The sequence below is a fragment of the Camponotus vicinus genome, unplaced genomic scaffold (assembly GCF_025532165.1).
Source record: "Camponotus vicinus isolate PSW18456_S1 unplaced genomic scaffold, iyCamVici1.0 SCAF_2, whole genome shotgun sequence".
Lineage (NCBI taxonomy): Eukaryota > Metazoa > Arthropoda > Insecta > Hymenoptera > Formicidae > Camponotus > Camponotus vicinus.
Window position 1 is genome coordinate 16103526 of NW_028141956.1, and position 23524 is coordinate 16127049.

At 37.1% G+C, this 23524-nt stretch overlaps 2 protein-coding genes across 8 annotated transcripts in view; both read left to right on the forward strand.

Moving 5' to 3' along the window:
* The first annotated feature begins 796 nt into the window (after positions 1-796).
* LOC145966567 (uncharacterized) lies at positions 797-3094 on the forward strand. The gene is made up of 2 exons (XM_083090736.1): positions 797-830; positions 1296-3094. The coding sequence occupies exons 1-2, from the start codon at positions 816-818 to the stop codon at positions 2349-2351; spliced, it is 1071 nt and encodes a 356-aa protein (XP_082946862.1). The 5' UTR covers positions 797-815; the 3' UTR covers positions 2352-3094.
* Positions 3095-10047: 6953 nt separating this feature from the next.
* LOC145967325 (uncharacterized) overlaps positions 10048-23524 on the forward strand; it is a 363462-nt gene continuing 349985 nt past the window's right edge. For all 7 annotated transcript variants that reach the window (XR_014437343.1, XR_014437341.1, XR_014437342.1 and 4 more), the window contains exon 1: positions 10048-12541. Coding sequence is in view for 4 of the 7 variants with exons in the window: in XM_083092118.1 (XP_082948244.1) it covers positions 12044-12541 (498 nt within the window). In the remaining 3 variants the exon portion in view is untranslated. The remainder of the gene's footprint in view (positions 12542-23524) is intronic.

The following is a 23524-nucleotide window of genomic DNA, read 5'->3' on the forward strand; positions in this document are numbered from 1 at the left end:
ATAAGCATTTATAAATGGATTAACACAAACTAGTGGTATATTACTAGTATACTCAAGTCATATTATAATTATAATATTATTATCGTTATTACACTTTTAAATTTTTATAATTAGAATTAACGATTTCTTTTCTAAAAATACAATCGATAAAATTATATAATCTGGGATATGTCCGTAAAAAACATATTTGCATTCTGTAAATATGTATATGAAGTATGTATGTATCTTATGTATCGAACATTAAAAATAATCATATGTGAAAATGACATTTGCACAAAAAGTATAGTTAGTAATAATCATACAAATGTCATCCAATTAAAAATTTCTATAATAACCAACAATAGAAATTAAATCTTTTCACTTGCATCATGTTAACGAATGAAAATGTTATTTGTAGTTTACATATGTAAAATCTGATTTTATTTTTAGAAAGAAAAGACTTTTTCCATTCTTGATTTCTACTTGCGTATATTGTATAAATATAAATTACTTAATAAATAATTCACATATTTATTAATATGCTGAGAAATCTAAACTTGTTGATGCAACAAATTTTATAGAATCTGACGAAGAACGCGCGCATGTTGTCAAAATCACTTATGAATATTCTTCTCCAATCATCTCTCGACATTTGAGCTATGTGGTCAGTTATATAACTGAGGAAGTTTAATTTTAGAATGTGATGGGTCCAGATCAGAGGGCGTGTTACAGCGGATATTTAGTGAAAGTAAAGTCGTCTGACATCGCCGTATAAAAACCGACGAATCGATGATATGAAGCACATTTAGAAGTCATCTCTTCATAGCAAGTTCATCATGAAGACATTCCTAGTGAGTAGTGAAATTTTTTGTCAAATTTTTACCGAATATAAACATAATGCATCATAATAAGATAAAATTTTAGTATTTATACTTATATTTGTTACATATATATAAAGACAAGTATAAAGATGCTGTTCCATCTGTTTAATCATTTTTCATTAGCGGATACATTGTAATACTATTAACTATATTAACTATACACTTTTTATTATATATTATATCTTTATTTATCAATCTTTTTAATTAACTCTTTATTAAGTGGTAAATTTATCTCTTAAATATATAAATATATGTGCTTGAATAAACGCCTTCCGTAGATCATAGAGCAATATATATTTTCATATTCTTGATAAAGCGAAAAAAAAATTCAGTATATCTGCAATAATAGTAGAATTTATTACCTATTAAAATTAATTTTCTTATTTTATAATATCTTTCTAAATATATTAATGACAAATCGTTGTTTTTATACAGATTTCATTGCTGATTATTTCCATCATCGCCTGTGATGCATATGGATCGGAGAAGAAACATATTTTTCTGAACGGAGGACCACCGATATATTCGAGTGGACACGGCGATTTCGTACCGAACATCTCCTACGGTCACGGCGGCGTTGCATTGCATGATCACGGATATGGACACGGGGGTGGAATTCTACACGGTGTAGGAATCGGTCCTGGAATTGGATTCGGAGGAGGCCATGGATTATACGCACCAAGTTATGGTATCGGACACGGACATGGACCCGTACACGTTCACAAAACTATCGTGAATCGTGTGGTCCCGGTGCCGGTTCCTGTGCCTCAGCCCGTTCCCGTCACTCGCAAAATCCCCGTACCGGTACCGCATCCCGTACCCGTCGAAGTAAAGCGTCCTGTTCCAGTTCCGGTTCCTCATCCGGTCCCGGTCTTCGTTACTAAAGCCTACCCCGTTAACGTGCCCCGTCCAGTACCAGTGCCGGTTCCTCAACCCGTGCACGTGCCACATCCAGTGCCGCATCCATTCCCAGTTCCGCATCCGGTTCCAGTACCGGTTCATGGGCCAGCTGCGACACCAGTTTATGCACCAGCTCCGATACCGGTTCATGGACCAGCTTCGATACCTGTTCATGGACCAGCTCCGATACCGATTCATGGACCAGCTTCGATACCTGTTCATGGACCAGCTCCGATACTGGTTCATAGACCAGCTTCGATACCTGTTCATGGACCAACTCTGATACCTGTTCATGGATCAGCTCCGATACCATTACCTCAACCCTTTCCGATCGGTCCCGATTCGTATCCCGTCCCGCTACCCCCTCAAACCGCTCAACCAGTTACTTCCATTGAAGTTGGACACGTGAATGGAGAAACCGGCACCGCATTGGAAGGCGGACACAGTTCCGAATTGACAATATCCGGCGGTATCGTGAACGGTGGTGAACACTCTGCTGATTTTGTGGGTCTACCGAACTCCGAACTTCACTTGAACGAGCTTTCCAGTGAAGGATACTCATATCCGGTACCGGCAAAAAAATTTTTTTAAGCTAGATATTTAAAAAAAATCTGTTGCGAGTGATATTACGTTTTGCACTTCAATATCATCATTTCACATCTTCATTTTCGAAATCTCAAAATATTCAGCATGCAGCTGACCCAAGTCACACCCATGTATTTCGCATTTCGCTTAATATTTATGAACTTGTATATAGTGCGAAATTGATTCCAATTAAAAATTCCACTTAAAATTGCAAAAAGGAAACGATTAGAATGTATATATATATATATATATATATATATATTGATTTACTTTCACGCTTTTAACGATGACAAGAAAAAGAGAGAGTGATGCATTTTAAGAGCGTGAAAGTAACATGATGTAAATGGAGGTGCCGAAAAGATGAATAATTATGTAAAGCGCACGATAAAGATGAGAAATAGGAGAATCTATTCGACTTTCTGTTATGGTAATTCAATAGCTAAAAAGGATTGCCAACAATTCTCTAAAATGTATAGTTTATAAGTTTAAAACTGACTCGTATTCCAAATGGAATAATATGACTAATTATTTGTAAGTTTTTATTTGTATTTTCATGGAAATGTACCAAAAAATATCTCTCCATCACATATTATATAGAATCATAAATAAATTCAAATATAACTACAAATGCACACATAATTTTTCTTACATGTTATTTTATATACTATTTTATGAAAAAGAAATCTGTTTTGTTAATTTATAACTAGCTTAATTATTTCTTTCCCGATGTGATATCCTTATAGTTGAATTTTCTCTAAAGTAAAGCAATAACTACACGCCACATGATCCTGCGGGTTTGAGATACGCGAGTAGATTTACCCCGATTCGAAAGTGATTAAAGTTGCTACCTCCTTACCCGCATCGCATCCCAAATTGCCGAAACTTTGACCTTGTGCTTTAGCAGACTCGACAACCACATAACCGTTTCGTACCGCCTCCGGCTGTGATCTCAGGTCTCTACTCGAGTGTGTTTGATTCGCCCTTTCTAACTTGCATTACACGTCTGGACCAGTCATACAAAAAATATCACAGAAATATGAAATGATTTATAGAAAATATCAGTAATTATTAAGTGTGATACACCAATAAAATGAAGCACAAATATGCGTTTTTTGTTCCTATATTTTAATTTTTCTCTTTATTTTTAAGAGCCAAACTCTTTTTATGCAAATTAAAATTTTTTATTTTGGTTATCGTAAAAATTTATCTATTTATATCACATATGTAAAGAGGAAACATATTAATATTCTATTGACAACGTTTAGAGAACTGCGTCTTGAATAAAAAACTTGAACAATGTGCTTTTTCAGTTGCCTAGTATCATCTTCGTAATGTAATATCTGTAGTCATAGAAGATGTACGTGCTCACAGTAGAATCTTACCCTCCAAATCCACGGTAAGTTACTAGACTTTATGTATATAGGGTGTCTCAAAATCACATATAGTAATATAATCAAATCATATATAGTTTTACAAATATTCGCACTTATACAGAAATATAAATAATTTTTGAATTCTAGTAAATTTTAGTAAATTAAGATACTAGAGATAGTACAAATGGATGACAAAATTTAAAAAGAACTCTTTTAATAGAACTTGAACATAAAATTTGAAACCGATATTTAATAATAAAACTGAATTATTAAGAAGTATAAATTATATAATTTATTTTTTTTATTTTGTATTTAAAGGTCGTCTTTATAAATAAATTAAAAAAGGATAATATAAATTAAAATATGTAATTTTTTGAAACATTCTACATATATGGGATATGTACAGATACTGCAGCGCACGTCCGTGTACGCAGGTTCCTCTAGAAAGGTCCACATGTTCCGCAAATACACCCGCATGTACTTATGTATACGTATGTACATTCTCTCCTTTCCTCGCAGGAAGACCGGTAGTCACGCACTATTTTACGAGTTTCGCCGGGCCTCTGAATTAACCCGAGCTTTTCCGGGTACAAGAACGGTCATTTATGCACCCCGTCCAGAAATGAAGTGCATTCCTTCTATCTCTACGGCCAGGGTTATGGTGTCGTTAAACGCCATCGCTGATATTATTTCAAAGTCCGTCTCTTACTGTTTGAACAATGTACTATAGAAAAGTAGCTCAATTCGTATCATATAAAAATATTGTAAACAAAAAAATACAAAGCTTATTTAATATAATTATTCACAATGCTTCAACCTTTTTGTAAAATTTCAGATATAAATCTTATATAATTTTTTAATAAGAACGAAATAAATATTTTGGTTGATTTCGTAAATTTATAAAAAGTTTTTCTTGTCTTCGAAAGTTATTTTGCGTAAATAATACGTGAAAAACTCATGGAGCTAGTTGAATAATGAATGACCTAATTTACCAGTGCTTGTTGATTACCGCAGATTTATAATTAACATTTGCTCGTATGTATGATAATTTAAATAATAATTAATAGATATATAAGTAAATATATTGCTAATAGTAGAGGGATGCTCTCGTGTGCAATAATGCATATAATATTTGAAACATTATTTAATCACCAAAACAAAACATCCTTCGCAAATTCGAAATGCGCCGGGCGCAGCAGGAGTGTAGCTAATTGTGAGCATTTATCTAATGTGAAGGATTTACAGACGATGTAAATTTATTCGCGAGACCCTCGCTTAATTACGCAGATTCCGAGGCATCTCTCGCAGCACCCCCTCTCGCGCTACGTAAGGCGCACCGGGAAAAACAGAAATTAGTCTCGTGTTGCCAAGATATTTGCAGTAAGTAACGTTTTCATAGAACGGTCCCGCTATCATTATCATTTACTGCCCTTTACGATCCATCATTAAACGTATCCTAGAGCGCGGAATTCTTTTCATGAGTTGTGCTTTATAGCACGCTCTTAGATATACACGAAATAGAGCTCCGTATTCGCTGTTTACGAGGGCGCGCAGTCACGAACGATAAATGTCACGAAATTATTCGACGAAAGGTAACGAAAAACGCCGGTTCTCCGGACTCGCGGATGCGATGCCGCGTGCTTTTTTGGCAGGACGATAAATCGCGCCCCGGTCCGGGATTCGGAGCTCGAGTCGCGTAATGTAGCAGAACGAAGCCGAAAAATTGCCACAATGCCGCGGCATTGGTGCAATCTGGACCGGCAAGTCGCGCACCGTAAAGTGTTAATGATACGAGATGAAAATGACTCGTCTAGCGGTAATGAATCACCTTGATATACGAGACGCGAGCGTCTATTTAATTACAATAACACTATCTACCCGACGCGCGTATTCCGTGTGTCAGAATCTTTTCCCTTGGATTTTATATCGGTAGTTAACGTGGCTGATATATGCGCATAATGCTTATAAAGCCATGCCACTGCTGTTTTTATTATTTTTTTTTTTTTTCTAAACAGTTATCTGCCTTAAGCTCGGTCGGCTCGTTCGGATTTTATGCTTGGGGCGCGAACTCGCTATTTATGATCGCCATTTCACAGCATCGGACGCAGCGTTTTCTTGCTCGGTCCCAGTCAGACGAATCGGCAGTTAATGTCGATATTTTTTAACTAGCCAGTCTCGGCTGGAACTTGAGGTTCCCTTTTTATCGCGACATCGACCTCAGATGTAGCTGATCACCGTCACTGGGCGGCTGCAATGATTGCGCGAAGCTGCAGTTCTGGTTGCAGCGTCGCAGGCTACGTTCTACTCTCGATATGCTCGACGTGCGTGACGAACATGGGTGCGCCGTTTTTATTGGTTGTTTTGAAACGGTAAAATATACCGTAAACACGCCATCACTGGAATCGGTAACTAGAATCGTAAACAGTGAAACGGCATTCATAAAGTTATAAGATTAAGCGCCTCAATCGGAGTATCGATTAGAATCTATACCATCATAGATGTAGAATATTATACTGGCGATGGACATGATATATTAAATACTCTTTGTTCTATAAAAACAATAAGCAAGTCAAAGAATAAATTGCGTACTTTGCGAATTATTTTTTAGAAGGTTTCAAGTCAAACACGAATATTCTGCCATTTATTATGAATAAATTATAAATTCTTGTTAGTGTCGTGTCCTGTCGACACACCGATTAAAGATAAGCCGAGTACCTAACCAGAATCCGGCAGGACTCTATATTTATCCTACTCTGTATGCGGTAACCGTTTTCTCACAAGTCATGCTTTATCATATTTAGCAGACAATCGTCGGAATACTAATCTTCTCTTATTTATAAAATTAATGATCTGTTAATTCTTAATGCAATAATTTCATCTACATTATTTATGTAGATACAAACTTTTATTTGTAAATTATAAAAAAGATAATATTTAGTAGTAAATATGCAAAATAATGTTACTGTAATTTGGCGTCGTATACAGCTTTAGAAATCTCCACAAATATTTACGCAAATGTGTGTGCGAGTTTACTATCCCTGACTGTTATTAAAATGTCTGTGAGATACGATAATGTATTTTGTTGATGTAGAATATTTTAATGAAAGCCCCACCATGTCATTTGACTTCAATAACTTTGAAAAAATTCAAAGAGATCTTCATAATATCGTTAGTCCCGTATAATCTGGGCTATCCGAGTAAAATTTGTTGTACGATTATAAATATTTGGAACGTACACGAAGCAATTATCGCGCTATAAAAGCTTTATTTCGTCGCTTTATAATAATTCGTGGCATTGCGGAAACGAGTTAATATATTGACAGGTGACTCGTCTTCCGTTCTCATCCCTCTGCTTCGAAAGCAAATTACTCGACCAAAGCGAGGAAATAGCGAGGGTTGCATTGAAAGGGTCCTTCCTGTCCACGACACGCGATGTCATATCACGTTATTGAGAGCTACTTGTCACTCCCTGCTTTGCCGTCATAGCAGGACGGGTACGTCCATGCCGATCATTCAATTAATTCGGACCTCACGCATATATCGGTGATCATCGTTCGCCCAAGCTCCACACGACTAGCATTGTCATTTAATAGAGATTTTACGCGGTCGCTATCGGTTTTCGTGTTCGCATTTTTAAAAATGCGAATGCGGCAGGTGCTTTATGCGCGAGTAATTAAAAACATACGGCAAATTTAGTCAAATAAAATTATTCAGACGATAATACCTGTGTTATTATTCTATCGCCTAATAATGATCTTATATAATATACGAATATCATATCGCGGTAAATATCATATTGCATGATCACATTATAATATTATATTGCAAAAGAGGCTAAATACGCATTTCACATTATATTTTGGGGAATAGATATATTTCTAATAATGTATAACGTATTTTAGAATTATTCGATGGAAGCAATAATTTATTCCATATTCGAATACATAACGTTTTAAGAGTTAATCACGTGAAAACACTTAGAAATATATTGTTTGCATTATTCAATTAATTTAAAAGCTATGTGTTATTATAAAATTGCATTATGCCGCTATGTATTAGAAGACAAAATATATGCAATCTTGAATTTGTACGAAGATTTTCAGTTATAAATCAAAAATTATAATAAAACAGAAGGCTGAAGACCGTGACGTAGGATGTTAGAAATTATAGTGAAAATTCAAAAAATATAAATCTAAGACAGTAAAATTATATATTTATTAATTAATTTGAGATTAATTAATTGGATTAATTAATTAATTGAAGAGAATCACATAATCTGTCTAAACAATAATTCGAATGCAAAATAATGACAGTGTTTCTCAATAATAGATTATATGCTTCTCTCCATTAAATCAATTAATGAATATGTAATTTTACTGTCTTAGATTTATATTTTTTGAATTTTCATTACGTTCTAACATCTTACGTAATGGATACAGTCTTCAGCCTTTTGTCTTCTTATAATTTTTGATTTATTATCATACGGACCGTTAATTTTTTTTTATTTTCAATTATCTTTCGACTTGTAAAGAATTACATAATTGATCATTATTCTATATACAATGGACAAATTAATATCTTTGATACTAGCTGACATGTAAGTGCATCCACGATCGCCTTACGTCATTGATTTTAAGGGAAACTGCCCTACGAGGACACTCGATTCTTGCTTGAAAGAAGGGAAAGAAGCGGTCATCCATAGTGACCCTCGAACTATCGCCACTCCTATCGCATTTACCCGATGCAGTCCAGTTTCGTTCGAACGTAATATAATAGCATATAGAGCCGACGTGTGCCGGCCATTTGAGTGGCAGCGAATTGCAAATTATTCGCCTCGTAGGTCACACAGGTCTCGTACTATTGCCGTTAGGCGTTCATTTATAAATGCCACAATTCTGACAAAGGCACTGTGATTACGATTCTCTCAGATAATCATCGATACTAACTTTCCTTCAACGACCGTGGTACCTTCTGGGCGATCACGCAACGCAAACGTTATGGGGAATCTAATATTCGTCCACTTTTTCCCTCCGTTGCGAATTTACATGAAATGTTACCGTTTTAACACGGAAACCGATCGCGATGAGAATTTCGTATATCATAGTCCATATTAAATATATTCCTTGATATGATTTCCACTTTTACAAAAGTCGAAATTGAAAAATCTAATGAAATTTATTTTGGTGAAATTCTTATATGTAAAGCACAATTTAATTTAATCAGTAACGTATAAAAAAGCTTTACTGCTGTGCAAATGTAAAAAAAAACTCTGTAAATAATTAAAATGTCAAAAATATTTAAAAACAAAACGTGTTTTTCTCGCTACAATATTTTCCGCAAATATCAAAGATTATTATACTATTATACTATAAAAGATCTCTAGAAGAGTACACAGTAAAAAATTGTGCGTCCATATGTTAAAATTTTCTTGTGTTACCACGTTTTAATTTGTACTTTAATGTAAAATTAACATACAACCTATATGTTATTATTTTTATAACGTTTTCAATCATGTGTTACATTTATGTCAACTTCATAACTTAATACTTTGTATATGTCTGTTAGAAATGGAATATTATTTTGGGTATTTTTAACATAATAATTTTAAACAATCAACATGTCTCAAAGTTAGTTTAATATTCTAAGAAAAGTTAAAGTAAATCTTTAAATAATCTTGAACTTTGACATACAAAATAATCAAATTTACTAAAATCAAATGTTTCTATTACAAATAATTTAAGTTAAAATAATTACTATTATATGTTAATGTCCTACAACAATTCTTACGAGTTAATGTAACTGATTTTTCATGTAACTTTTAATTAATTTGTATGTTATTTTTACATTACACAAAGTCACAATAACAAAAATAAATGTAAAGTATTGTGTCAATTATTTAACACTTAGTCTGTCAATAAGTGGACTTTCTGGAACATGTGAAAAATGTTATAATTAACATTTAATTCTTTATTGCGTAAGAGATAGAATCTTTAATATGCACATTTCATATGTTCCTCCTTTTCTTCTCCCTCTCTTCTTACAACTAAAATTTAAGAAAACCCGAAATTCTCTGCAGCCAAATGTCAAATTACGCCGAAAGATTTGCAGAAGAGCAGAGTTTCCCACAGGACACTCGCCGTCGCGTCAAGACCGACGGCTGTTGCATCCTGACATAGCGGCGCATCACCGATGCTCTCGTCGGCACGTCGCGCGAACGACTGGTGTGGGGTGGGGAAGGAGGGGGGATCAAGAAGTCTCGTGGTGGGGAGGAGGACGAGAGACTCGCGGCGGTGGGAGAAGCTCGTGAAGAGCGCAGTCGAGTGGGGCTCCCTCTGGTGTGTGTCTCGTGTCAGTCGAGCCGTGTGCCGCGTCGCGTTAGTGTCGTGCGGTAGTGCCTGCGTTTCGCGTGTCTCGTCGAGCATCGACGATGACGTCTTCCTCGTCCCGATTATGAGCGGCGCGCGCTCGTCACCAAGATCACCGGCCACGTTCTCCCCGTCGTCGTCGCCGTCGTTATCGCCGTTTTATCCGATTTCCACGCGGGCCGCCGATCGGAGAAGCCGCGCGTCAGGGCTACCAACGGACCCTCGTTCGTTGTCGCCTTGCTTCGACTTCACGAAATCGCGAGATCGAACGTCGCCGGCCGGGCGATCACTTTCAAATCCGTGTGCCGGTTTCGTTGGTAAGTCTGTGTATAAGAGGGGAAACTTCAACGCATGGAATAGCCGACCGTTACCGCGAGTGACTGCACGAGATTCTCTGGAGAACGTCGAGTTGCGATTTTCGGACGAGTGGTGGTCCGGTTGTCGCGACAAAAAGTGTCGCCTCTTCGGCGACACGCGAGTCTCATCGGTGAGTAAACGCGCTCGATTCTCGATTGTTTGCAACGTTCGCGTTCCGCGTCGTTTCGTCTTTCGAGTGTACGCTTATCGAGGACGAGTAACCGAAGTAGACTCGTCGAATGTAACCGCGTGAATGTAGTCGAGTGACAGTGCGCCGCGAGAGTTTTTCAAAATTCCTGCGGAAAGCGAGCGGGAGGGAGATCGTTCGCGGATCATTTCGCCGACGTTGCCAAGTTTCCGTTGCTTTCAACGGAAGGACCCTTCGCTCGTCCGTCGTCACGAAGATCTCACGTGATCTATAATCGTCTTCCGCTGAAAAAGCGCGGATCCGACGAGCGGATTTTCGAACGATCGGACAACGTCGCTCGTGAACTTTGGCGAGTTTTCAACGATCGACGACGTAAATCGCCGAGATTTGTCCTTGTCGGATCTCTCGGGTTTCTTGGAATGGTGGACGGGACTGTCGGCTTGTTTCAGTTTATCACGTAGTGACTTTCGCGGTGTGAAAATCGCGCCATATTTTCTCATCGATCTCGCGACTTGAGTGACGTAATCAGCGAGTGCGCGGAATTATTTTAACCAAGTGCCGAAATACTCGAGATTTATACACTCAAATTACAAGTTTATCCCTCGTTACTCGTAAATAACCGGTTAAGATTGTATTATCGAAAATGATATCATCAAAATAGCAGCAGCTCGAATTCCGTGAAACATTAAAAGTGCACCAAGAGATAGAGGCAAAACAGGACGACAGGATTCATCGAGATACGCCCGGGGGATCGGATGTCACACGTGCGTTAGAAGAAGACGAATAATCCGTCTGAATTTTCCCGGAATCTTTCTTCGCTTTCGCGTCGCATGAAAAACAAGAGAACGAGATTCGATCGTCGACGTTTCGAGCCGGTGCCGAGGTCTTCGCTTTTTTTCAAGAATCCGTAATTCTTTTGGAAGCGAGAGAAGAGGCAGCAATACCGATCTTACGTACTACTACTCGTATATCTCGTAATGCGCCGAAGAGTGGTACATGTCAAACGGGGAACGTGACCGTCGCGAGCCAGCGCTTCTCGCTGCCCCCTTCCCCCTCCCCTCCCTCCTCCCTGCCGCATGTCCCAAAGTCGTCGGTCGCCGAGACGACCCTCGTTAGTATCGCGGCCGATCGTGGAGGAGAGAATGTCACGTTGAAACGTGAGAACGGATACGATTTATACGCTGAATCGGCCGAATCGAGTTTCGACGAGATCCGCGCGTCTCGATGGACGTTACGCGTCGTCTGGAAAAACGATCTCGCGAGATGGTAGCCGCCAAGTACAGCGGATAAGGAGACGGGACAGGGATCGTCGAGCGAGGGGAGCAGCGCGGTGGGAAGGGAAGGCCAACGGTGGAAGAGGACGCCAACCGAGCGGGCGAGAGCCGGGAAGGGATTTAAAAGAGCGAACGAGCGGGGGCGTAGCCGGGCCCACGCGTACACAACAAGAGCGTCGAGATGACCATGGCGAGTAACATCGTGGTCGAGTGGCTGCGCTCGCTCCACCTCGGCCAATACTCGGAGTCGTTCATCGACAATGGCTACGACGACCTTGAGATCTGCAAGCAGATCGGCGATCCGGATCTCGACGCGATCGGCGTCTTCAATCAGAAGCACCGCGCTCGCCTGCTGCAGTCGGTCAAGACCCTCCGCGAGGAGGGCGCCGCGAGTGTATACTTTACGCTGGAGGAGACAAACGACAGTAACTGCGACAACATCAGCTCCAAGTCTTCGAGGACGTCGTCTGAGAGGCCACCCAGCGACAAAGAGGCGCAGCGAGCGTCGCCCACGGCGAGTTCCTCGAGCGGCGGTCAAGAGTTGACCAAGTTCGCAGACGAGTACGAGGAGGGCAAGGCCGAGCTGGTGAGAATTCCGAGGATGCAACTGAGGATGCTGCTGCAGGAGAAGCTGAGACACGACGGCATTAGGCTAGCCTGTCAACCGTACACCACACCGGTAAGTCAATTTACTTTGGAGACTAACTTTGTTTTCACGCACATTCGAGTTGCCGGAAATTAATAGAGGTATCGATGAATAATCTTATTGATTAAAATGGCATACGATGCAGGCCATGAAACAACAATCTTGAGTGATGAAAACGAAAAAGTCATTTCGGATAAAAAAGATTATAATTATCAAAAAGTGTAAGAATAAAAAATATATGTGAATCATTATACCATTAGATGTAGAATATTGAGAAATTTAAATGCATTATTAAATTGATATAAATTATAATTTTTTTCCATAAATTTATTACATTTGTATGTTTGAAGTAAAAAATAAATTTTTATTAAATTAGATTTCAATTTTCGTGCGAAGAGAAATAATTTTTATATTTAATTAATTTTATATATATTATAAAAGTTTTGAGAAATTATATTAAACTATATAGAAATTATTTATTAATACATTCTGCGTGCTTTTCTAAAAATGGTATCTGGCAAAATGATATATATGTCATGCGTTTTGTAATTTTATAACTTTTCATTAATGTAGAATTATTATTTTTTAATCAATTATTAATTTTACGTAAATTATTTTAATTGTATGAAAAGTATTTGATAATACTTTCAAAAGATAACATCTCTGTATTAAACGATACACGCACATGCATATGTGAATATCAAAATAATACATGCCTAAGGCATACAATTTTAATTATTGTATTATAATTAAATTGCACAATAACAAGAACAATATGATACTGTGATGATTAATATATATATACATGATTTAATTGATTTTGTAATAAAAAATATACTTTTTTCGATATTTGGAAAAATAAATTGCATATATTTTATACTTCTTCTAATGATATGAATAGAAATGACGCGTTACATAATATACTAATTAATTAATGTACTAATTAATTGTGACTTTATAATCTCGACGATGTTACTCTACTTTCGACGATGCCATTCCAACATGTCACAACCATTATGTGTTTCCATTTTCCTCACGTTAGTCACGTCGACGAGCGTGCATCATCTTTAATACATTACGATACGTGCCGCGATTAGCTACGACAATGATACTCGAATTATCGAGCCATCGAGCAAGCATTCGGATGTACCAGTCGCGAGGAGGGGTATCTGAGACGAAGATAATGCTGAAAACTTGTAGCCCTCACACATGGCACGCCCTACGAGCGTAGATAATCTCCTGATTCATTATTTCGTTGCATTAGCCACCAGTTCGAGATAAGAAGAAGCCTGCCATGTTTTACCATGCACGTTCTTATCCCCTTGCAACCTTCGGGCAAGATATCGTATATTATCATTTTCACATCGAAGATCGTATATTACATTTTCCCTTTTCTTCACTTTTTCTCTTATTACTGTTCTTTATTTTTCCTTATTCTTTTATTTCTTTATCAATTCTTTGAAAAATTGTAATAACTTGAAGCTATGAAAACGAAACTGTGACACTTAATTTAATCTCGATAAAAATAAAATTATTCCAATTTTCAATGTAACTTTAATGTATCTGCTTCATTCTTTATTACATCTTCTTATTATCAAAGTGCAAAGTTATTCTTGCATCCGACCTATTTACATCCATAATACAATATAAAACATATTTTCCATACCGCTGCTCTAATTAAGATACAGATACGTAGCGATAAGTTTGTTAAGAGACTTTCTGTCAGTTGGAATACATTTTCCCTGAGAAAATTTCAGGCGTATTATTATGGAAATAGTCAAAGACGGAGGATATATATAAAATAAAAATTAACAGGAATTACATTCTATAAAATTATAGAAAATATAGAAATTGCAAATACAGAAAAGAGACTTTCTGTCAGTTGGAATACATTTTCCCTGAGAAACTTTCAGGCGTATTATTATGGAAATAGTCAAAGACGGAGGATATAAAATAAAAATTAACGGGGATTACATTCTATAAAATTATAGAAAATATAGAAATTGCAAATACAGAAAAGAGAAATATATATATACATACATACATACATACAATTAGATTAAGATTAAGTTTAAAAAAATAATGAAGAAATGAGGAAACGCGTTTTTATTTTTGTCTTGTCCAATCCTGTTGTAATCCAATGCGATCAAGGAAGTTAGCAACATAGAATAAGGAGCAGGTAGAAATAACGTCGTACTGCACGCTAGGGTTCAAGAAATGGGTCGGTTTGCTACGGTTTGCTATTCTTATAAAAAAAGAAAAAGAAGAAAGAACTATAGGTAGGAAAGAAAAAATTTGAACGAGTTATACAGCTCTATACATTTTGCATTGTATTAATCATCAAAATTCGAGTAATTTCGCAAATTCATTAACATGAATCAATCATATCTGCTTTAATAGAAATGCACATACTTTGTATTTAAGAGCTTTTAAACTTCATTCAATTTGTACGTATTTTTTTACTTGTAGTGCAATTTGTTATTTGACATACAGCGTGCACGTGAGATTGGATTAATTAAAAGTAAAAATAAATGTGACGCGCGCGAGTGTCAATTTCCAGAATGATTAGTTACATGCTCATTATCAAAATTATAAAAGCAAAATGTTTTATTACATTTTTAAAGAAACAAGTTTAAAGTCTCGACTTTGTCGCTAATGAATCGGAGGAAACAGCCACGCGTCCTTGCACGTACTTCGCGTCCGTTAATTAACCGCACGCTGTGATGAATAAAAAGGTAGACACTTGATATTCGAAAGCGTGAGTGGCTTTTATCGTGCAGATAAATCTAGCATTGCTTACATTCATGCAACATTATAAAAAAAAGTGACGTTTGTATCATTTATCATAACTCTAAAGCTCGAGCTTATTGTTTTCGCAATGCTTAGGCATATTGCAAAAGTGCACAAGCATATAATGAAAAATGTAATGAAATAATATAAAGAAATTTATGAATTAAACATGATATGTAAAGAAATGAACAAAAATGCTTATTAATAATAATTGAAAATTAATAATAATTGTAAAGTCGGATTATTTTATTGTATTAAAAATGTAGAATTTACAAAGAAATAAATAAATGCATCAATTTACTGTATTCGGCCAGTGAGAAAGAAATTGTCATCTCGTAGAAACACGGTAACGAGTATAACTAACATTTACATCAAACATTATTTCGTTTAAATGCGGCATTAACATAGTTGCGTTTTTGGAAATTTCAAAAATATATTTCTATATGTACGTTGTGAATGTATTATATTCAGGGAAACTTTTGAATACGGGACTATGATGAGATAATACATGCACATTATATTATCTCTTTAATATAAAAATACAATTATAGTTTTTTCATCGTTTCGACAGAGCTACAACACCAACAAGTGTTTTGTTAAAAAATTTTGTAAAATAGTGTTTTTTACTGAAACCCTTTATAGTGACTGTAAATTGACGTGTAACTGGAGTCCACGATTGGAATGCATCGCGAATTTACGACGCGTGGCTGTTTTTATTTTTATACATCGCCGATGTCCATTTAAATTAGTTCGCAAGCTTTAATTTATTCCTTCCGTGGTACGCATGATTCCACAGCTGTTCTATAAACTAGTTGTACCCATTTGACAATGGAGATTATGTCATGACAAGCGCTTTCGTTGTACGAAAAGCTGTTACGGAAAAACGGTAGATTTATAAATTACAAATATCGGAATTCCTGTCAGCTTCCATTTGAATTATAAAAAAAGAATTATATATTATGTATATCCTTGCATATATCAGATTAAGAATAATACAGTTGTTTTAAGATATGGTTATATTTTTTCTAAATTTTAATTTATATTATTTATATTATATTAATTCAAATTTTTTACACATTAAATTTAATAGTATTTGAGCATCTATTTATTTTTGAATAACTTTTAAATAATTTCAGGTAAATTTAAATATATTTTTTAAAAATAAATTTGTTAAATTCTTTTTTACTAGTTTAATTATCACAATTTTTTGCTTGCTGCTATGTACGAGAATTTTCGTTTTAATACTTTAAAAAAATTGAAGAAAATGTTCACACAAGCGCTACAAAAAGATATATCAAAAAATATTTTAGAAGAGATATTTTTAATGTTTTATACAAAAACAGAAATTTAATGTTAAAATTTAATTATAGGGAAAAAATATTAAATGTTACATTTTATTAAAAAGAAATTATGAAACAAATATAGAATTGGATAAAATGTTTTCAATTAAGAATTAAATGTCAACTTATATGATGGAAAATGCAATAATTTTACATGTAGGATTTTCATTCTTACATAATTTTTCTTAATACAATATTATATGTTTATAAATATTAGATATTATACACAAATTGCATTCATGTATTTTTTCCTTTTATGAATATATATTGCAGTATAGATAATATAGGCTTTATTGTTTCAAAACAATGGAAAGATAGTAATACATTTCCCTCGGTGATATCGCGATCGATCGAACAACTATAAAAATTGCAAATTGAAATGTAGAAAAGGAATTTCTGGGAATTGCAAAGAAAGCAGTATCGAGCGTGCGATTATTCACATACGCGTCGATTCGTTTATGAACTTTCGGGTGGACCAAATGATGCTTTCATTTACGCTCCCGTATACCAATAAACGCGAGTGCACTTTCCATTCTGTTTATGCAATTTTAATGCGGTTGATTCAGCAGCACAAACTAAAATGACAAATTTATCATCTCCGCCTTTGCTGTGCAATATATTCTCGCACCTGACACGATTTTGTTATAAGATTGAAATAATATCGACTGTCTTTTAAAAAAAAACACGTAACTTTGCATTCTTGATTAGTATGCTTCTCCTCGTTATTTTTCTTTAATAATAGTTGACTACGATAGCTTAAGACACGTAAAGTTTATAGAAAATCGATTATTTGACTGCGAAATTTCCATGCGATATCTTCTTATCGATTCTTCTTTCCGAATGGAAAGATAACAATGGGCAAAATAAAAAGGGCAAAAAATGACGACTTTATCGATTTTTAAATTTAAATATTCTCAATCTAAAAGTATATTCAGGATTGTATTATGCAAATTATTATATTATAATCATAACTCTCCGTGGATCGAAACCAGCGGCAGCTGAACTAAATCGCAGGGCGAACAAGGTTTTCACATTTTTCATCACATGTTTTTCGCAAATTCCCTAATTTCCAACCACGTGTAATCCGCGTAGACTCAAATGCGTTTTATTTTATAATCAACGAATAAAAATTTTACAAAATCTGAGAATAATCCTTGCAAATAACTTAAAACCGCGTATGTATTTTCGACATACGCGGTCTCTGCATCTCGAACTATCATGTATTGTCGCTGTCGTCTCGTACCTTCGGCAATCAACGCATGAATAACATGAATAATACGATTATACGGTCGCGGCTGACTTTGTACTCCGGACTTTACACGCCCATACATGTTGTCTCTTTTTCGTACAGAGCACGCAACACGCGAACGAACTAACCGAATGTGAAAACGAAGAAAATAAAAAAAAATCCTGTTTCTCTCAGAGCACGGTGGTCCGGTCGTCACCTGCGCCTTTCGCCCCTCGGCGCGGATTCCTTCCCTCCCCCTCCCCCGCCTCGCTCTTCCGCTCTCGCACATGCGAATGCGAGAGCCGCGTGTGGCCGTTCCGTTGTCACAAAGTGATACTTTTCGTCTCGAAATCGGACGTGCGCGAGCATGCATTTTCGTTCATTAGCGCAATCTCGAATCCCGTTCTCACGCGAAAGATTTGATTTGTACGGCGCCTCGGTCGACACGTGTATCTCACCTCATTTCAATCGTACATTTCAATCGTACTACGTAGCCAATTACGGTACTCGCGATACTTTCACTATGCATTTATTTATCCGTCCGACGTCGGAGCGAGCGACAATGCAACCGACGCCTCGTGAAAATTGCACTCGTCGCGCTCGTCCATGGAAAGCGCATCGTTCGGAAATTTCACGGCACGCTCGCGCGATCGGGGATCTATCGTAACTGTTGTTGTTCTTTCTCTCTTATTTTTTAGCTCACCGCTCATTATTCGCCACACCTCCCCGTAATTGTTGGCGGAACAGCTGCCTACCCGCGATAACTCCAAGTTTTAAAGATGTAATCTACGTTAAGCGAGTTTCTTATATAGAAAGCAGCCTTGTGTGTTACGAACCTATTAAATTAATTAGATAAATGCCACGGATGTGGCTAAGAGAAACGTGTGGTTTGTATAATGTAGCCTATAAATCGCTACCACAAGAAGCACCGTGTAATATAATCCGATCAGACCTCCTTATTTTATTATCTAAAAAAGAAGAAAAAATATACCTAACCTATCGTTTATGAATTTTTTTTAAACAATATTATTTTTGCATATATATTTTCAACTCTGCATATTTTTCAGGTTTTTATTTAATATGTAATTAATTATAATAATTGTGTCACGTTCAATACACCATTTTTCTCGATTTAATTCCTACGAAATCTACATCATACTCTTTGTCAGCATAAAATCAGTTAGTACAAATATATGTACGTCTCGAATCGATATGAAATACCGCGTATTTAAAGATATCCACGTAGAATATATATTTCATTGCTAGCTGTGCGATGTAAAGTTCTTCGATCAAGCGCCTGATCACAAGTTATTTCATTTTTTTATTGTAAGATTCTCGCTGAGGAGAAGGAAAGAGAGAGGGAGCAGGGGAAAGAAATTAAGAATGCAGGAAATATTCGCGCGTGTCTAAAGCCACAGCATTGCAAGCTCTATCGAGGCGCATAAATGAAATATTCCATAACGAGATAACTTGTCTATGAGCGCGATTAGGATTAAATATCCAATGCTCACATGTGGCGTGCCGCTCACACGTTTCCGACTCGACCTTGTAACGGGAGATAGGAAGAGTTCCGTGAGCACATAAAACGATCGAACAAGCACCTCTTCATCCTCGAGGCGTCTCTAACTTGTCTGGCGAATTTCCGTTATTCACGCCCACGGGAGTGGTCGTTACTCTCTCGGCAGCGGCGTGCTACTCTTTTACGCCGATGAGAGTTGAATTGCGCCAACTTGGATCGTAACCCGCTCTCGACCACGACGCGTTCTCTGTTTTCTCGTAATAACAAACCGGCATCACTATGCATATATGTACACCCGATGGCAAACAATCACAATTTCAAGAAATTTTTTTATATAACGTTACACATCTGGTCGCATTATTTATTCATCAACGCTCTTTCCGGATTTGTCAATCATTCAGTCGCAATTCAAGTGCTCTTTGAACGGTTTTGCAGAGCGTGATACGCAGGATTTGCTATTTTATATTTTTATATAGCTAAAATAGTAGTAAAATAATGGCATGTTAAGAATAATAGAAAGCAAAAAGATCAACTTTTGGCTTAAGCGATAGCTAATAAAATTATTGACATTCGGATTATTGATTTCTACTGATTAATGATCGTTTCTATCATTAATCTAACAGTTGTACCTCGTCACTCGAATGTAGACATGTATCGTATCTATGTGTCATATCTCCGTGTTTCTCATCTCTGCTCGATTTTCCTATTAACCTCGTGGATATAAGCTGGATCAAATCGACGGCGTTTGATATTTCGAGACAGACACTGGATAGCGACCGACCTTCCCGCTCCCGGTATAACTATAGCGTACCGGTTGTAATAGCTTTTAAATATTTGAACGAATGTTCAATCGATATACCTATCCCTTGGTCGAGCATGTCGCGGTTCTTTCCCGGAGCTTTCCCTGTTCCATTCCCTCCTAACCCATTCCTTTCCACCTAGCAGTTCGGCCTCCCGAGCACGTTTTCATGAAATATCGAACGCATGAAATGAGATTCTCTTATTCCGTAAGGGGAATAGAATCGTGTAGAGAGAAAGAGCGGTCGGACTAGTCGGACTAGAGCCCGGGGGAGCAAGAGTGTGGATCGAAGTACCAGATATTACGCGTCGCTCGCGACGACGCGGCCGTATGATTGATGCAAGATGGTTATGCCAGTCGCGGCGCGTTTGTATGCGTCTGTGTGCGCTCCGCGTAGATACACGGCTCTGTGTACGTGCGTGACGTGTGATTATTATTCAAATTTTCACGATAGCGGGCGCCCGGTGGGCTTTCAGCGAGCGACGCCGATTGCCCACCGAGATTGCCTCTCTAGTGAATATTTATTAAGCGGGCCTATTTGTGTTAATCGTTGTCTCGCACCCGCGCATCGCGACCAGATATACGCGTCACCTCGGCGCAGCTTATCGTCCCGATGATTTTTCTCGTTTCCGTTATAGCGGCAAAGCGCGCCGGTTCTCATCGTTCCTCGTAAACAGAACGTCAAGTCTGAGGATGTAATCAAGGAGAGTCTGGAGGCATCATGGGACGCATCGAGCGTATGAACACGGAATTTATGGTTCTCGCGGCAACCACCATTAATAATCCCACCTTTGTCTCTCTGTCTACAGCTTCCTTTTCCTATCCGTCTTGCGCGATCCTTCCATCTTTCTCCCTCCTTCCGCCTCTCCTTCTTTTTCTTCATCTTGACGAGACGCCAAGATTTCGTCTCTCAACATTAGCGTGTTCGTACGTTTCCTCGCTTCTTCCGACCGCCTTGGAACTCGACAAGAACGATACGCCGCGCTATCATACCTGCAGGAAAGTGAGTTTGGAGTGGCATTAATGAAGAGACATCGTCGCGAGTCGCTGTGATAAAGCGAGGAGCCGTTACCGTCGCTTTTAATTAAGCTCCCGCTTTTAACGCGCCAATTATGAGAGCGAAGAATTTATACGTTTAACCTGAAAGTACCAAGTAGCTGTGACATCGATTACGCTACGATGCATCTATGCAAACCAGCCTTCTTGGATAAAATTTCACTTAAAGTGCACTTTATCTGCGCTCGCAGCGAGAAAATCACAATTTTCTCGCGCAAAACTATTCAAGCATGTTCCGATCATTTATTTCCGAAACGCTCGTCGCGTCTCTTACTCGCAAGTCGACGAATATTTAATTGATTAATGTACATTGAGACGTTACTATGATGAGCAAGACTGGCAGTTGTATCGAAAAAGGCGAGAGTAAAAAATGATGAATGTGAAATTAGAGCAAGACAGCTGTGCGCATATTTATCGAATGTATTATCGTGAGAGATATAACAGCGACAATGAAATATCCATCTCGCGTGAGTTCACCTATCGAACACGATCTAGCGCACCGTCACTTCCGTCTCCGTTTCTCGATCTCGATCTCGCTTCGTCGTGCATCGTGCTTGTTGATTTGTCGGCTTGTCGGTTTAACTTCAGTGTCTGTCTCGTTTCGATTCAATTTGTACTTACGCCTTCTCCGCAACCCACACACTATTGAAAGTACGATCGAATTAAGCAAGCACAAACAGATTCAGTATCCGATACTATAAGATGGTTCAAAATTTATGCTCACATTCATAGTCCTATAATTAAAGTCATTTTGATAAAGTATCTATTGTCGTCTTTATAATAATAATACATATTGATAAATATTAAATTATTTAATAGTATTTTTGTTTCAAGAAGCAATTTTTAATTTGTCAATTTTATTTTTATGATTACATTTCTGAATTATTTTTATTGATTATATTTCTAAAAAAAATTCAAAAATATTCCCATTAATTCTTTTCAATTTGAATTGAAATATAACTTATGATTAATCGTTATTCACATGGTCAGCTTATTAGAAAAATTAGGACATAATTTATTTCGAAAAAGCATTAAATAATATAATTTCTCTCTTTCTCTTTTAGAGATTATATCTTTAAGATTAACGTTCTATCATGCCGCGCTGTGAACACACACACACACACACACAAATGTGTTTGATAACACCAAAAAATATACTCTAAAAATACCGTTCCTTATAGACTGTCATTATATATGTACACACACTGACGATTCTTAGAATTTTCCACATGACTGATCGAAAATAATCGCTGTTACTTAACTTACTACACACTCAAGTGTAATTTACTGCAATCGATTATGCACTTTGTATCTCGCACATGTATTCCGATGTCATTAATAATGGTGCAGTTCGTTCGAGAAGACCATGATCGCTGTCTTAAAGGACTAAGCAACTGCGCCAGTGCCATGGATAGTTGGCAATAGAATCTGTCCCAAAATCGCGAGAGAAGGACCCCTTTGTTACGAGCGGATACACGCGGGATAGGATTTTCCTTTCTCAAGGATTTCACATAGGCTCCTTCTTCCTCCCCTTCTCTGTCTCTCTCTCTCTCTCTCTCTCGAAGTCTTGTTCATTGTTTCCCTCTCTCTGTATACTCCCTCGGTTGTATACAAGCCGCATGGAGCTGCCGCTCCCAAACTTTTCCAGGATGAGGGTTCGAGTCTCGATTAAGGGTAACTGTAGGTAGCCATCTCTGAGCAGTAAGTAAACTGCTTTCTGTCTGGGATTTCGGGAATAGTGAAAATGAATGTCCCGTGACGTTGATTCGACGTTATACATTTTAATATAGGAATGTTATTTTCAACATGAAAAAATTGCACAACACAGTCTAGCTATAAGTAGTCTAGTTATAGAAAATAATAAATAAATTATTTAACTAGTAGTGCGTGCAACCTTATTGAAATTAAAATATTAATTGCGAATAATTCTCGAAATATTAATTGTCAAATGTAAGAAGAAAAAGAAGAAACATCGAAATAATCGACGAAGCGTGAGCCCATTCATTCGTTTGTATTATTTCGTTTTGCCTGTAGCTTGTAGCTCCGGATATCGTCCTCTTTCCGCTTCCTTGCACACGCATTGATTGTATCCTGTGAGCATACTATTGCGATCAGGCGTTGCATACGTATACACACGCACGTACACGTGAAGCACAAGTTAAGATGCGTAAAGCATAAATTTTCAAACATATTAATGAAAGAAAATATCATCAGGCAAATTTATAGAGTATTTAAAGGGACACATTTCTCGCGTATATTTATTCTTCCGTTGTGAAGCCAATCA